Source organism: Salvelinus fontinalis, chromosome 7, assembly GCF_029448725.1.
Source record: "Salvelinus fontinalis isolate EN_2023a chromosome 7, ASM2944872v1, whole genome shotgun sequence".
In the NCBI taxonomy this organism is placed as follows: domain Eukaryota; kingdom Metazoa; phylum Chordata; class Actinopteri; order Salmoniformes; family Salmonidae; genus Salvelinus; species Salvelinus fontinalis.
Genome location: NC_074671.1, coordinates 42,262,773 through 42,275,168, shown reverse-complemented (window position 1 = coordinate 42,275,168; position 12,396 = coordinate 42,262,773). Strand labels below are relative to the sequence as shown.

Below are 12,396 nucleotides of genomic sequence, written 5' to 3'. Positions count from 1 at the left end.
TCTATTGCCAATAATAGGGCAAAATATCATAATTGGTTGCCTGTATAAACACAGCCAAACACTATCTTTGATAAGATAGAATGTAGCTCTGGGTTCAGGGTTGATGGGCTTTGAGTGCCCTCTTGTGGTCTCCATGTCCTGCATACACAGGGTCACCCTGCATGCGTCTTTCAATCACGCTGGACAGTGGATAATTTGTCATTCTTGGAAATGATCACTTGTATCTATTAAAGCCCAGAGGCTTGTCCCATTTACTGAACACGAAAATGAATGACGCCTCACATTCAGACGAGTAATCAATTTAATTGGAAATTCTCATGTTCCATCGCCACCATCAGAACCTCCTAAGCTCCCAACGAGTACTGTCAGGGCCTGATCAGGAGAATGTCACGTTATAGAACAGATATGGTTGTCTGTCAGAGAATTGTAATGTATAGAGCTGACAATTCACTATTCTATCTGCAACACTCGGAACGTTTCACATCACTGAATATACTCCAAGTGGTTGCCGATGCTGTCGCCCCTTGGGATCAGCTGAGGTCCACTTCCTGTCTGGAGAAAGAGTGGCTGGGAAAGAGGGGCCTCAGATGCCAGGCACAGGCAGGGCAGGGCCTGCAGCAATACATTATTTTGGTTAGCACAGTGATTATTTTGAGTGTTTTATACATTGGTGTCAACTGAATCTGTTTGTGCCGTATTGCCAACTGACCAAAGGAGATAAAAAGACTGCAATAACAGATCTGGGAACAGGCTAGGTTTGCTTACCCCTGTTCCCAAATGGTTACATGTTCAACTTCTGCCTCGTGAAGTTCTGTTGATAGAGAATCTGGATGTAGTTATTTTTCTGTATGGCCCAGCTAGACACTTTAGCTCTGTTTATACCTGGTGTAAACATGAATCCTTAGTCCTGATCTTGTCTACATTCTGATTTTGCCCTCATTTCAAGAAATGTGTCTACAAATAGCCCACGTTAACATATGTAGCTTAACAAACAAGGTTGATGAAATTAATAGCTTGCTAGTATCTCTGAAACTGACAATACCTTTGATAGAACCTTGTATTGCTACCACTAACATTTACAGAAATGCCAGTGGTGGTGGTGTTGCTGTTTATATTCAGAACCACATTCCTGTACAGATGAGAAGATCTCATGTTAAATACTGTTGAAGTAATATGGCTACAGGTTCATCTGCCTCACCTAAAGCCCAGTCAGTATCTGGATAACATGTGTGAAATGCAATACCAACAGAGATGTATATTTTCTTTCATCAAACTGCCCAATCAAGAAAAAGCTTAACTTTAACCGGTGCCTGCAACCTGGTTCAGTCAACCTACCAGGGTAGTTACAAACAGCGCAGGACTGAAATCATCAACATGTATTGATCACATCTTTACTAATGCTGCAGAAATGTGCTTGAAAGCAGAATCCAGATCCATTGGATGTAGTGATCATAGTATAGTAGCCATGGCTTGGCCTAAAATAGTGTATAAGGTCATACAATACGTTTGGTAGTGATTCCTATGTTGTTGGTCAGTGTTGTGTAATGAGACACAAACAGATGTTGCACTTGACACATTTAGGAAATTGCTTATCCCAGTTTAATAAAAAAAAATGTAACCTTTATTTAACTAGGCAAGTAAGTTAAGAATAAAATCTGACGGCCTCCCCCGGCCAAATCCTGATGACGCTGGGCCAATTGTGCGCTGCCCTATGGGACACAGCCTGGAACGATGCCTCTTGCACTGAGATGCAATGTCTTGGACCGCTGTGCAACTCGGGAGCCCAATTAAAGCATTATTTGTTCTTCCATTTATCCTGTAACCAGTCATTTTTACATGTACATTTTATATGGATTATTTTGTAACCAAATACAAACTACATTATTAGCTTCCAAAATGTATGTAGGGACACCCCTGGCTGTCCGATAACAGGTTCTGATAGTATGGCTTGTACATTGAGTAAATGTTGTTAGAAAAAAACCTTGGTTCTATTCTAAGCAAAGCCATTTGAATGCAAAAAAGATTGACAACAAAGTTGAAGTGAACTGGCAAGGGAGCTGAGTCCTCATTCAAATCCCCAGAGCTCACTTTAAAGAGGACTGAGAGTGGCTCTTTTAAAGAGGAATAATGTGAAAACACCTTTCTATTCTCTTCATCTATTGGGCATCCCCTCTCTCTCACCTCTTCACTACTTGACTCGGAGCTGTTCTGGCCACAACCTGAGTGAGCTCTGAAGCAGAGCGCAGACGTGTGGTGCAGGAGGTGGCCGGCTGGGAGGAAGGGGACGATTAGTGGCAGTTGAAAGAATGGGCATACAATAAAGCACTTTGATCAGTATGAAGGCTTCTATCTAAAAAATCTATACATCTAGCTTTTATAACAGGCACCAGTCCAGTTGGAATGATCAAGGGCAGAGAGAGAAACTAATATTGTGACATTCTGTTCTCCCGTCTGTCACAAACACAGCATCCCATGCCAAAATCAACAGTATGTGTGGAGTCTGTCAACAGTAGAGATTGTCCTAAAAACCGTCAGTTTATAGATGAACCCCACAGCAATCTGTGTCTAGGACAAAACACAAACAATTTGCTCATATTGTTATCCGGTATTGATGTAAAATACAGCTACTGCACTTCATGTAGCTATTTTTCCTGTTCATCTGGTCCAAGATTTAGAAAAGATATTTGATTTGTGGGTCAAAGTCATTTGCTAAAGAGATGTATTTATCAGTCCCAATCCTTCATCAGCTGCATATTGGAGGAATTATTTATTGTACTGAGTCAGTGGTTGTTTATACAAACATTTCAGTCTCAAAGTAGTGTGTAGAGTGCTGATCTAGGATCATGTCCTCTCTGTCCATAGTGTATTTTTATTAATTATGCTCTGAAAGGGAAAACCGATCCTAGATCATCACCCGTATTCTGAGATGCTTGATACGGCCCCGGATCTATTTCATGTACTGAGTTCATAGGCTGCGATGACAATTCTGATATTTTTTTCTCTAATTGGTCTTTTGACAAATCAGATATTTTCTTTGGCCAATAATCGAGGATCGGGTCTCACCACAAAGAAGCCCACTCAAAGCACATCTCTGTGGGTCTTCTCCAGAGCTCTTCAGACAGTCTGTCTCCTTTATCCCAAAGTAACAACCTGGAAGAGAAGATAGATCTTAATGCATGTGATGACGTGTATGAACAAAAAAAACTGAAATGTACCGACCCCTACCTAGGTATGCTTGCTACAATCTTCCAAGTGAGCAGAGGTTAGCAAGTTTGATTTGCTACATTGTTGTTAGAAGTGGGATGGTGCCTGTGATATAAATGCAACATTTTCACAGATTTTACTGAACAACAGTTCATAAAGGCCCTAATCTATGGATTTCACATGACTGGGAATACAGATATGCATCTGTTGGTCTCAAACGCCTTAAAAAAAAAAAAAAGTAGGGGTGTGGATCAGAAAAGCAGTCAGTATCTGGTGTGACCACATTTTGCCTCCATGCAGCGCGACATCTCCTTGAGTTGACACCGCATTGAGTTGATCAGGCTGTTGATAGTGGCCTGTGGAACGTTGTCCCACTCCTCTTCAATGTATGTGCGAAGTTGCTGGATATTGCCAGGGACTGGAACAGGCTGTCAGACACGTTGATCCAGAGCATCCCAAACATGCTCAATGGGTGACATGTCTGGTGAGTGTGCAGGCCATGGAAGAACTGGGACATTTTCAGCTTCCAGGGGCTGTGTATTATCATGCTGAAACATGAGGTGATGGCGGCAGATGAATGGCACAACAATGGGCCTCAGGATCTCGTCACAATATCTATGTGCATTCAAATTGCCATCGATAAAATGCAATTGTGTTCGTTGTCTGTAGCTTATGCCTGCCCACACCATAAACCCACCGCCACTATGGGGCACTCTGTTCACAACGTTGACATCAGCAAACCACTCGACGCCATACACGTGGTCCGCGGTTGTGAGGCCTCTTGGACGTATTGCCAAATTCTGTGAAATGATATTGGAGACATGATTTTGCAAACATTTCTAAAAACATGTTTTTACTTTGTCACTAGTATATGTAATCAATTTTGAATTCAAGCTGTAGCGCAACAAAAATGTTGTCACAGCTTCAATTCAAAATGGATTAAATAGATTTTATCACGTTTAAATGTGGAATAAATCGAGGGGTATAAATACTTTCTGAAAGCACTAAATGTAGCCATTCCACTGAGGTTAGAGGTGAGAAGATACTTACCCTTTTGACAGAGCCATGGGTGACTCGGTATAGACGAAGGCCAGCGTACAGATTGTTGACTTGGGACATGGACACGACCAGAGCTTCATCTGCCATGGACGCCAGCTCTGACTGGTATAGGGGCAAGCCTGCCGAGGTCAAAGGTAACAGGGGAGACTGAGCACTCATACAGTACTTTTCACATCAGGGATATTTTGGAGGTAATATTGTCCTGTGTCCCTCGTCAGCATTGTGAATAGATTTGTGTATTAATGATTAACATAATACCTTGAACTGGGTCATGTTCATTAGGGCTCACCGTAGGAAAACGTTTTGCAACAGAAAACAAAAATGTGTTTCTTATTCCTCCCATTTTACTCGTTTTCTTCAGTTTGGTGCCCAGTGAACACGACCCTGGCTTCACTTCCTGACTGGACGTAAATTACAAAAATGGACTGAGGCATGTGTAGAAGCACTATTAGAACCAGCTGCAAAATTGAGTTCTACACCTGAAAGGATTGTATATCACTTACCTAAGCAGCAGCAAGGCCAGCAGAACACACCCACTTCATCTTCTGTCTATCATCAAACAAAGCACCTCGATCATCAACTCCCCCATTCCTTAAATACAGTACGATCAGACTCTATCCAGCCCTCTCCCTCCTGTCCCCTCCTTGCCATGGCACTGATTAACCTTAGTGCTTTGGGTTTATTTCAATGCCAACAGTATTGACCTACAGGCTGAAATCTCATTACTTTCAAGTGGTCTTCTTCCTGGAACTAAACTTGCCACATGTTCATTTACCAGATGCACGTGCAAACAACTACATATCACAATAATTGCAAGTAAAACCTTCAAATAGCCGCCATGTGCGAAGGCAGTGCTAGCAAAAAAGACAAGTTTGCTTGCAAGAAGACCACTACAACAGTTCTGATGTTTCTACATGGTGAAAACACTGATAAAGATAACAAAACCAATGTATTTTAGAAATGTTTTAATAAAAAAAAATACTTCCTACTTAGGATACAGAACGGTATTTCTAGTCATTTAAAAATGTTAAGTAACAATCTAATTATTACAGCAGTCATCAGGATTGTGAAGTTCGTCTCTACAGGCTCGTCACTATCCTCTCTCTCTCTCAATGATGTCAGCGATCAGAGCTTGGTCCTCATCAAAGACAGTCAGACACTGCTGGCATTCCAGGTAGTCTTTTTTGGAGTCACACTACACAAGAGATCAGATCTCACAATGCCTAGAGATGTGTTTCACATCCCAAGAACCACATTAAACACTATGTAGCCTAGCGGTTAGGAGCGTTGGGCCAGTAACTGAGAGGTCGCTGGTTCAAATCCCGAGCCAACTAGGTGAAAAATATGTCGACGTGCGCAAGGCGATTGCTCTAGGGTTGCCGTCAATAATGGCTGATCCCTGACTGGGTGGGATATAAACAATTTCCAATTCACACATGTGAAATAATACAAATGTAAGCACCCACCTAATTATCTTATTATAACAATCTTCTAATATTCGTAGTTTGACTGCAAAAAGACAACCTGGAATGCCATCAAAATCACAGTTGTGTCCAGTCCTCGCTAGACAAGCACTAGTCTAGTCTACCAGCCAGCTCTCTGTATGTGTTGACAATCGAGACGGGGAACTTGGACGTTAGACGAGCACTAAAAATGTTATGCCTCAAGTACAAATACACTGGAAAAATGTAATGGGTCTGGAAAACAAAACAAATACTAAACATATAAGACCCTCTAGAAAGAGAGTGGATGCCTGGACTGACGCGTCAATAAATACATCTTTCATTTAAGTCAACGTATTCCTGGGGCATTTTAACACAAACTGTATCCTATGTCAACTAAAAGGAATGGCTAGTATGCATGCACGCGCACACACACACACACCCATGAGCGTGACACACTTCCACCCACACCCCTCATCGCTCCAGTGTCCCCATGACAGGCTCCATGGCAGCCAGGAAGCAGGCCTCAAACTCCTGGTCGGAGAAGCGGGTGACCGAGAGGCGGGCGTTGCGTCGGATCTCCAGGCGAGCCGAGGGTGACAGGGCCAGGATCCGCTCAATGGCGTCTGCGTAGCCGTCCTCATCCTCGGCCAGGAAGCCTGTCTGGCGGCCCTCGTAGGGCACCACAATGTCCAGCCTGGGGCCTCCAGACTTGTGGGCCAGGATGACAGTCCCAGCCGCCATGCACTCCACCACCCCTGAGAACAGAGGAGAGCAGAGGCTACAGGGTAAGTGTTGGCTTTAAAGTTAGACACATTGCTGGATGTATAATCGCATTACCTAAGACTGCATTTATATTGAACACTGAAGATAGCATCCACAGCCACCTGGCTAGCAACCCAGCCATTTTGAGAAACTTGCGACGGGCAGTAAAAATGCCTGTATGCCTTCATCTTTCATTTATTTAGAGGAGGATTAACAAAAGCATATTGTTACAGAACAATGTACTACAATTTCAGAATGGGCTGTTGAATAGAGCGTATGAGGACTCCATTTAGTACAGGATTATACAGTACTAAATGTTGAGAATGTAGAGGGAGAACGAGCGCTTTGCATTGGAATAATACCCACTCCAGGTGATTAATAATAGAAATGACAGTAGTATAGAATGATAGTAATTCTGTTTCTGTTTATACCTATCCCGAAGTGTTCGTTCCACATGGTGTGCAGTCCCACCGTAGCTTCCCCCAACTCCCTCTTCAGCTCCTCAAACGGCACGTTGAGTTTAAACTCCACCCTGTCCGCCACGCCCAGCTCCTGGCACAGCCCTCTCAGCATCAACACCCTATCCTCATCCTCTTGGTTCCGGCATCCACCAATCAGCACCAACCTCAGCGACTCCCTTCCTCCCGGCCCCGCAACTAGCCCCGCTTCTTTCTTCTGCAGCACCTTCCGGAAGGCGCGAATCTGAAGCCGATGGTCCTTCTCCGGTCGAAACTGACCAATGGAAACGATGGAATGGCACTTCCGGTCCGAGTCCTCGTCCAACGGGAGCTGGAGGAAGGCGTGGGTGTCGCAGGGCGGGTAGACTAGGCAGGTGCGGTTGGTCGCTCGCCATAGGGTCAGGATGTGGTTCAGGGTCCAGCTGGAGTTGACCATAACCACGTCGCTACAGGAGCCGGCCAGACCATAAAGCAGCGCCAGCAGGCAGTAGTAGACAACCTTGACCGCGCTCAGTAACAGGTTGTTGGAGATGTAGTCTGCGTTGTTGAACCTGGAAACATAGGGGGGGAGGTTGGTTAGGGAATGGTAAACGATAACATGATAGGATCAGGTGAAGGGAAGCATGCACAACAAGGGGAAGTCACGCACTGACGTCAACGATAAAGAGGAAAGTGGACCTAAGTTACAACATGCACAACACTGATTGATGCAGGATTGATGACAGTCAAAATGACAGCGGTGCAACGTGTTAGTTAGTGCTTGTAAGTTTCCAGAGTATTCCCAATTTCCCTATTCCCATTAGCCTGATTTGATCCTGATCATAGCCTAGTCCAGATCTGTAGGTGACTTTTTAGCTAACTTCTCTAACATTGTCATGCCATGGTAGTCAGAGTGTGACATTGACAATAATAGGCAGAGGCATTGGCTAAAGCGCATTCCGATATGGACCTGGCTATAACATCCTAGTTAGACTGTCTCGGGGACCGGGGGTCTGTAGTGAGAAACAGGGTTCTGAGACGATTTACCTACCTGGGGTTCCTCTCGCGCACCACCGACAGCATGTCTGTGCTGATGGTGGGGTAGTGCACGTAGCTAGCCACGTGACAACCCCCTAGGTATTTAAACACAGGCAGAGTGAAGGCGTAACCCATGGAGTCGATGTAGACATCTGGGACAAACTCCGTAAGGGCTTCCCAACCAAGGAAGATTGAGCCTACACTTTGACCAATCAGAGTGAAGTGGGGGAAGAGGCTGGCCTCGACCAATAGGCGGTGTTTGAGGAAGACAAACTGGACGGGTCGAGGTAAAAGGATGTTGAAGCGCCGCCGGGCGCCATCAAGAATCTGCTGGTTCGTCACACCCTGGTCGCCCGTGTACACCATGAAGTTGACATCTTGGTACCTGGGACATGGAGAACACCATATTTATTACTGCATACAGTAGCAAACCCTTTTGCAATGGATAACGTTTTGCAAGTTCAGGTAGTCCCCAGTTGGTTGTACTTCCCTCCCCTGTGGGTCTGTTTGCTTCCTAGTGAATATGACCCAGGTGGGTGAATTAATGTGGAAGACTGGGAGATGTTCATTAGGGCACAATACAGAAAATGTTACACAAGGGGAAATTAAAATGGCCGTTAAGTCCCTCCCTGTTCCAATTATTTTTCTTCCCTTTGGTGCCTAATGAACATGGCAACGAATTACTGTTGGATATGGTTTTTTTCATACTGTGTGAACATTCTAATCAACATAATGCTTGAAAAACAGGTAGCAAAGGTGAGATTAGATAAATAATCCACCAAAGTAACTTCTTCATGCTGAATGCACTGAGCAATCTGTAGTAAAATCCTAGAGCTAGGAATATTATAATTAAGCAATAAGGCCCGAAGCTTGTCTTGTGCACAACGCAACACAAACCCCCAAGGTGCCTTATTGCTATTATAAACTGGTTACCAACGTAATTAGTGCAGTAAAAATGTATGTTGTGGTATACGGTCTGATACACCACGGCTGTCAGCCAATCAGCATTCAGGGCTCGAACCACCCAGTTTACAATAATAATATAATTTGTCAGCGGTAATTATTAGCTGGTGTGGCTTAGCTTAGTCAAGGTGCAACGACATACATTGAAAGTCCAATTTTCCCTTACCTATTCTGCAAAGCTCTGAGGGCACACCACAGCACTCTCTCGCCACCACCTCCCGCGTTGCAGTACGGGTGAAAGAAAGCCACTGTGGGACGCCCATCACGCGCTCGCCGTGCGTTCCTGTTTGCCTGCAGCCACACGCGCACCCCCATGACGAGCACGACCAGGGTGGCGGTCAGGAGCATGCACAGAAACACGCATGGCAGGAGCAATGTCCACAACAACCTGGGGTAATGAGAGAACTATAAGAGATAAGGTGACAGACCTGCACTACAGAAAAGGTAGGGCCAATTCAGTGAGACAACGTTGTGCAACGTTCAGATAGAAATATATAATGTAGATTGAAAAAACATGCATCTCTGACTAGTAGAATATGGAATCACATCAGCTGTATTTATGCCATTTCTATCTGCAACCATCAGCGTTATTGTCCCACTGAATGCTCAGATATGTAGCTAGCTAGAGCAAACATACCTCTGACATGTAGAAAAAGCAATATCAGAGCCATATGAGCTATAGCAGCTCTATTCATGACATTTCTACCTGCAACGTTCCACAACATTTGCTTAACGTTACTACTGAACAAGGCCCAGGAACCCTGTTAAACTGATAATCTACACTTAAAGTTGCACATTTTGGGGAATATTCAGAGGTGGAAACTTTCCGTGGGAATTAACGGGAATATATTGGAATTAACGAAATCTAATGTAGATGTTTTTTGCATTGGATATATTTACAATACCATATGGAGACAAACAAACCTTTTACTTTATCATAAGTAGACATAATTGCAAATGATAAAATCCTCGCAATAGAAATAAAAAAAACTATTTAGCTACGTATTGAACTTTAAATGAGTTGACTCTTCATATGGGATGATTTCACTGAACACCAAAAGAAAGGGATATTGAATGATCCCCAATGACCAATCGCATTTCTCAAAAATGTTTTCAACATACATCTGTAAAATGATCTTCCTCTCAGGCTTCCATGCCTTTTCCCTGGACCTCCTCAATGTCCACCTCTTGAACATCAGACTGAGGCCTCATCTTCACTGTCCAACCTTGTTGAGGATGGCTCGTTGTCAGGCTCAAAAAGCCTCAAATTTGCCAAGATGGCCACCAATTTTTCAACCCTTGTATTGGTCTGCCTGTTGCGTGCTTTGGTGTGTGTTCCCAAGCAAGGACCAGTTGTGCTCTGAGGTGGCTGATGTTGGTGGGATTTGGAGGATGATGGAGGCAACAGGGGAAAGAGCCTCAGGTCCCTTCCACCAAGTGGCTGATGAGATATGTTGGCACGACTGCCATATTGCATCTCCATCCCAAAGCCCTTGCTTGGAAGTGTACTTGGCCAGACTGCCAAGAACCTTGCCCTCATCCAGGCCAAGGTGGCGAGACACGGTAGCGATGACACCATAGGCCTTATTGAGCTCTGCACCATACAGGATGCTCTTGCCAGCATACTTGGGGTCCAACATGTACGCTGCGGCGTATGGGCTTCAGGCAGAAGTCTTCACGCTTTTTGATGGATTTCAGAACTGCAGTTTCCTCTGCTTGGAGAAACAGTGAAGTGGGCAGGGCAGTACAGATTTATTCTCTTACATCTATCTACAAGCAGAGTCTGAACATTAGACAGGGTGGCATTGTCTCCCTCAATCCGTGCAATGGCTACTGCTATAGGTTTCAGGAGTTTCAGGCAGCTTACCACTCTCTCCCAAAATACATCATACAGGAGGATCCTCTTGATGGGGCTGTCCATATCGGCAGACTGTGATATGCACATTTCTTGGAGAGACTCCTTCCCCTCCAGGAGACTGTCAAACATGACAACACCAGCCCAACGGGTGTTGCTGGGCAGCTTCAATGTAGTGCTCTTATTCTTCTCACTTTGCTTGGTGAGGTAGATTACTGCTATAACTTGATGACCCTTCACATACCTAACCATTTCCTTGGCTCTCTTGTGGAGTGTATCCCATTGTTTTCAGTGCCATGATCTCCTTGAGGAGCAGATTCAATGCATGAGCAGCACAGCCAATGGGTGTGATGTGAGGGTAGGACTCCTCCACTTTAGACCAAGCAGCCTTCATGTTTGCAGCATTGTCTGTCACCAGTGCAAATACCTTCTGTGGTCCAAGGTCATTGATGACTGCGTTCAGCTCATCTGCAACGTAGAGACCAGTGTGTCTGTTGTCCCTTGTGTCTGTGCTCTTGTAGAATACCGGTTGAGGTGTGGAGATGATGTAGTTAATTATTCCATGGCCGCGAACATTCAACCTCCCATCAGAGATGATTGCAATACAGCCTGATTTCTAATTTATGGTTAACGTTATAGGGGTTAAGGTTGGGTTTAAAATCTGATTTTTAAGAAGATACATTGTAAAAATAGGCAGGGTTTATGACTTAACTAGTGATGACATGGCTACCTGTGCTAATTGGGTAGCTATCTTTAGCATGCTCTGAACACCTGTATGTTAGCGTAACTGGGTAGTGTGGGGAGGAAGTGTAGTCATTCATCAACTGGAGGCACGCAGCTTATGGATCTGTGTAAAACTGCTACAGTAACTGTATTTTGTATGCATCTTTCTAGCTGACATGAAAAATAAGGGGTGGCATATCAGCGTGTTTCAAAAACCATTTTGCAAGCGATGATTGACGTTTTAAACGTCAAACACACAGCGTCGGAATTGTAGTTAATATGCAGCCACCCAAACTTACTGCGTGGCCGAAGCTAAGCACTGAAAACCCTACGCCACGGATAATAAGAGTTTGAGAGCTAGCTAGTTACATTCCATGAGCAACAAGACACGACTTAAGAAAAATTACGAGTCGACATTGATAAACATAGGCTATGAATTAATATAATAGCTGGCTTAACGTTAGCTAACTAACGTAGGTGATGTACTGCTGTTGACAGCTAAGTAGCTAGCCAGCTGGTTAGCTATAATGCCTAGCTAGCTGACTAAAGCAATCAATCGCACAATGTTTTGTCTAGTTAGCTGGGCAAATATCTAACATCATTAGATAAAGATGTACATAAAAAAACTAAATTCCAACCTGATTAGATCACACAAACACTGAGCAAGTTGATCATGGACAGACATCTTGACAACACAACCTTCAAACCGGAAGTGTTTGTGCTGAAAATTCACTATTGGTTTTTATTTTAAGTTAGCGCGTCCGTTTTTATTATACCTCTGTGAGAGCACAACGCCACCTGGTGTAGTCAATGATGTGTATAAAATCATCTTGGTACTCCTCAATTGTACCAAATATTTTGGAAGCTATAGAAAGTAATTTAATAATGTCTACATTCGTTTTTGACACGT

At 44.0% G+C, this 12,396-nt stretch overlaps 2 protein-coding genes across 8 annotated transcripts; both read right to left on the bottom strand.

Moving 5' to 3' along the window:
* Positions 1 to 283: 283 nt before the first annotated feature.
* LOC129859486 (secreted phosphoprotein 24-like) lies at positions 284 to 5,121 on the bottom strand. 6 transcript variants are annotated; one of them, XM_055929334.1, is made up of 8 exons: positions 4,767 to 5,121; positions 4,522 to 4,664; positions 4,255 to 4,382; positions 3,902 to 4,004; positions 3,064 to 3,150; positions 2,182 to 2,270; positions 766 to 811; positions 284 to 612 (listed from the first exon to the last, which is right to left on the bottom strand). In XM_055929334.1, the coding sequence occupies exons 2-7, from the start codon at positions 4,604 to 4,606 to the stop codon at positions 782 to 784; spliced, it is 522 nt and encodes a 173-aa protein (XP_055785309.1). In that variant the 5' UTR covers positions 4,607 to 4,664; positions 4,767 to 5,121; the 3' UTR covers positions 284 to 612; positions 766 to 781. The 6 variants fall into 6 exon arrangements, with proteins under 6 accessions (XP_055785309.1, XP_055785308.1, XP_055785310.1 ...); XM_055929333.1 differs by lacking the exon at positions 766 to 811; XM_055929335.1 differs by lacking the exons at positions 284 to 612; positions 766 to 811 and adding an exon at positions 1,569 to 1,816.
* A 92-nt stretch (positions 5,122 to 5,213) lies between these two features.
* On the bottom strand, positions 5,214 to 12,226 carry alg11 (ALG11 alpha-1,2-mannosyltransferase). Of its 2 annotated transcripts, none has more exons than XM_055929328.1 (5): positions 12,125 to 12,226; positions 9,075 to 9,296; positions 7,959 to 8,330; positions 6,902 to 7,479; positions 5,214 to 6,463 (listed from the first exon to the last, which is right to left on the bottom strand). In XM_055929328.1, the coding sequence occupies exons 1-5, from the start codon at positions 12,169 to 12,171 to the stop codon at positions 6,180 to 6,182; spliced, it is 1,503 nt and encodes a 500-aa protein (XP_055785303.1). In that variant the 5' UTR covers positions 12,172 to 12,226; the 3' UTR covers positions 5,214 to 6,179. The 2 variants fall into 2 exon arrangements, with proteins under 2 accessions (XP_055785303.1, XP_055785304.1); XM_055929329.1 differs by having other exon boundaries at positions 9,075 to 9,313; positions 12,125 to 12,183.
* Between the last annotated feature and the right edge of the window lie 170 nt (positions 12,227 to 12,396).

Coding starts and splice junctions, on each gene's coding strand:
- LOC129859486 (XM_055929330.1), bottom strand. CDS start 4,606: ATGGGAGGAATAAGAAACACATTTTTGTTTTCTGTTGCAAAACGTTTT. Junction 4,383..4,521: donor TGAACATGACCCAGTTCAAG/GTATTATGTTAA, acceptor TGACCTCGGCAG/GCTTGCCCCTATACCAGTCA. Junction 4,005..4,254: donor CCCATGGCTCTGTCAAAAGG/GTAAGTATCTTC, acceptor ATCATTTCACAG/AATTTGGCAATACGTCCAAG.
- alg11 (XM_055929328.1), bottom strand. CDS start 12,171: ATGTCTGTCCATGATCAACTTGCTCAGTGTTTGTGTGATCTAATCAG. Junction 9,297..12,124: donor TGTTTGTGTGATCTAATCAG/GTTGGAATTTAG, acceptor TCATTACCCCAG/GTTGTTGTGGACATTGCTCC. Junction 6,464..6,901: donor GAACGAACACTTCGGGATAG/GTATAAACAGAA, acceptor CTCTGTTCTCAG/GGGTGGTGGAGTGCATGGCG.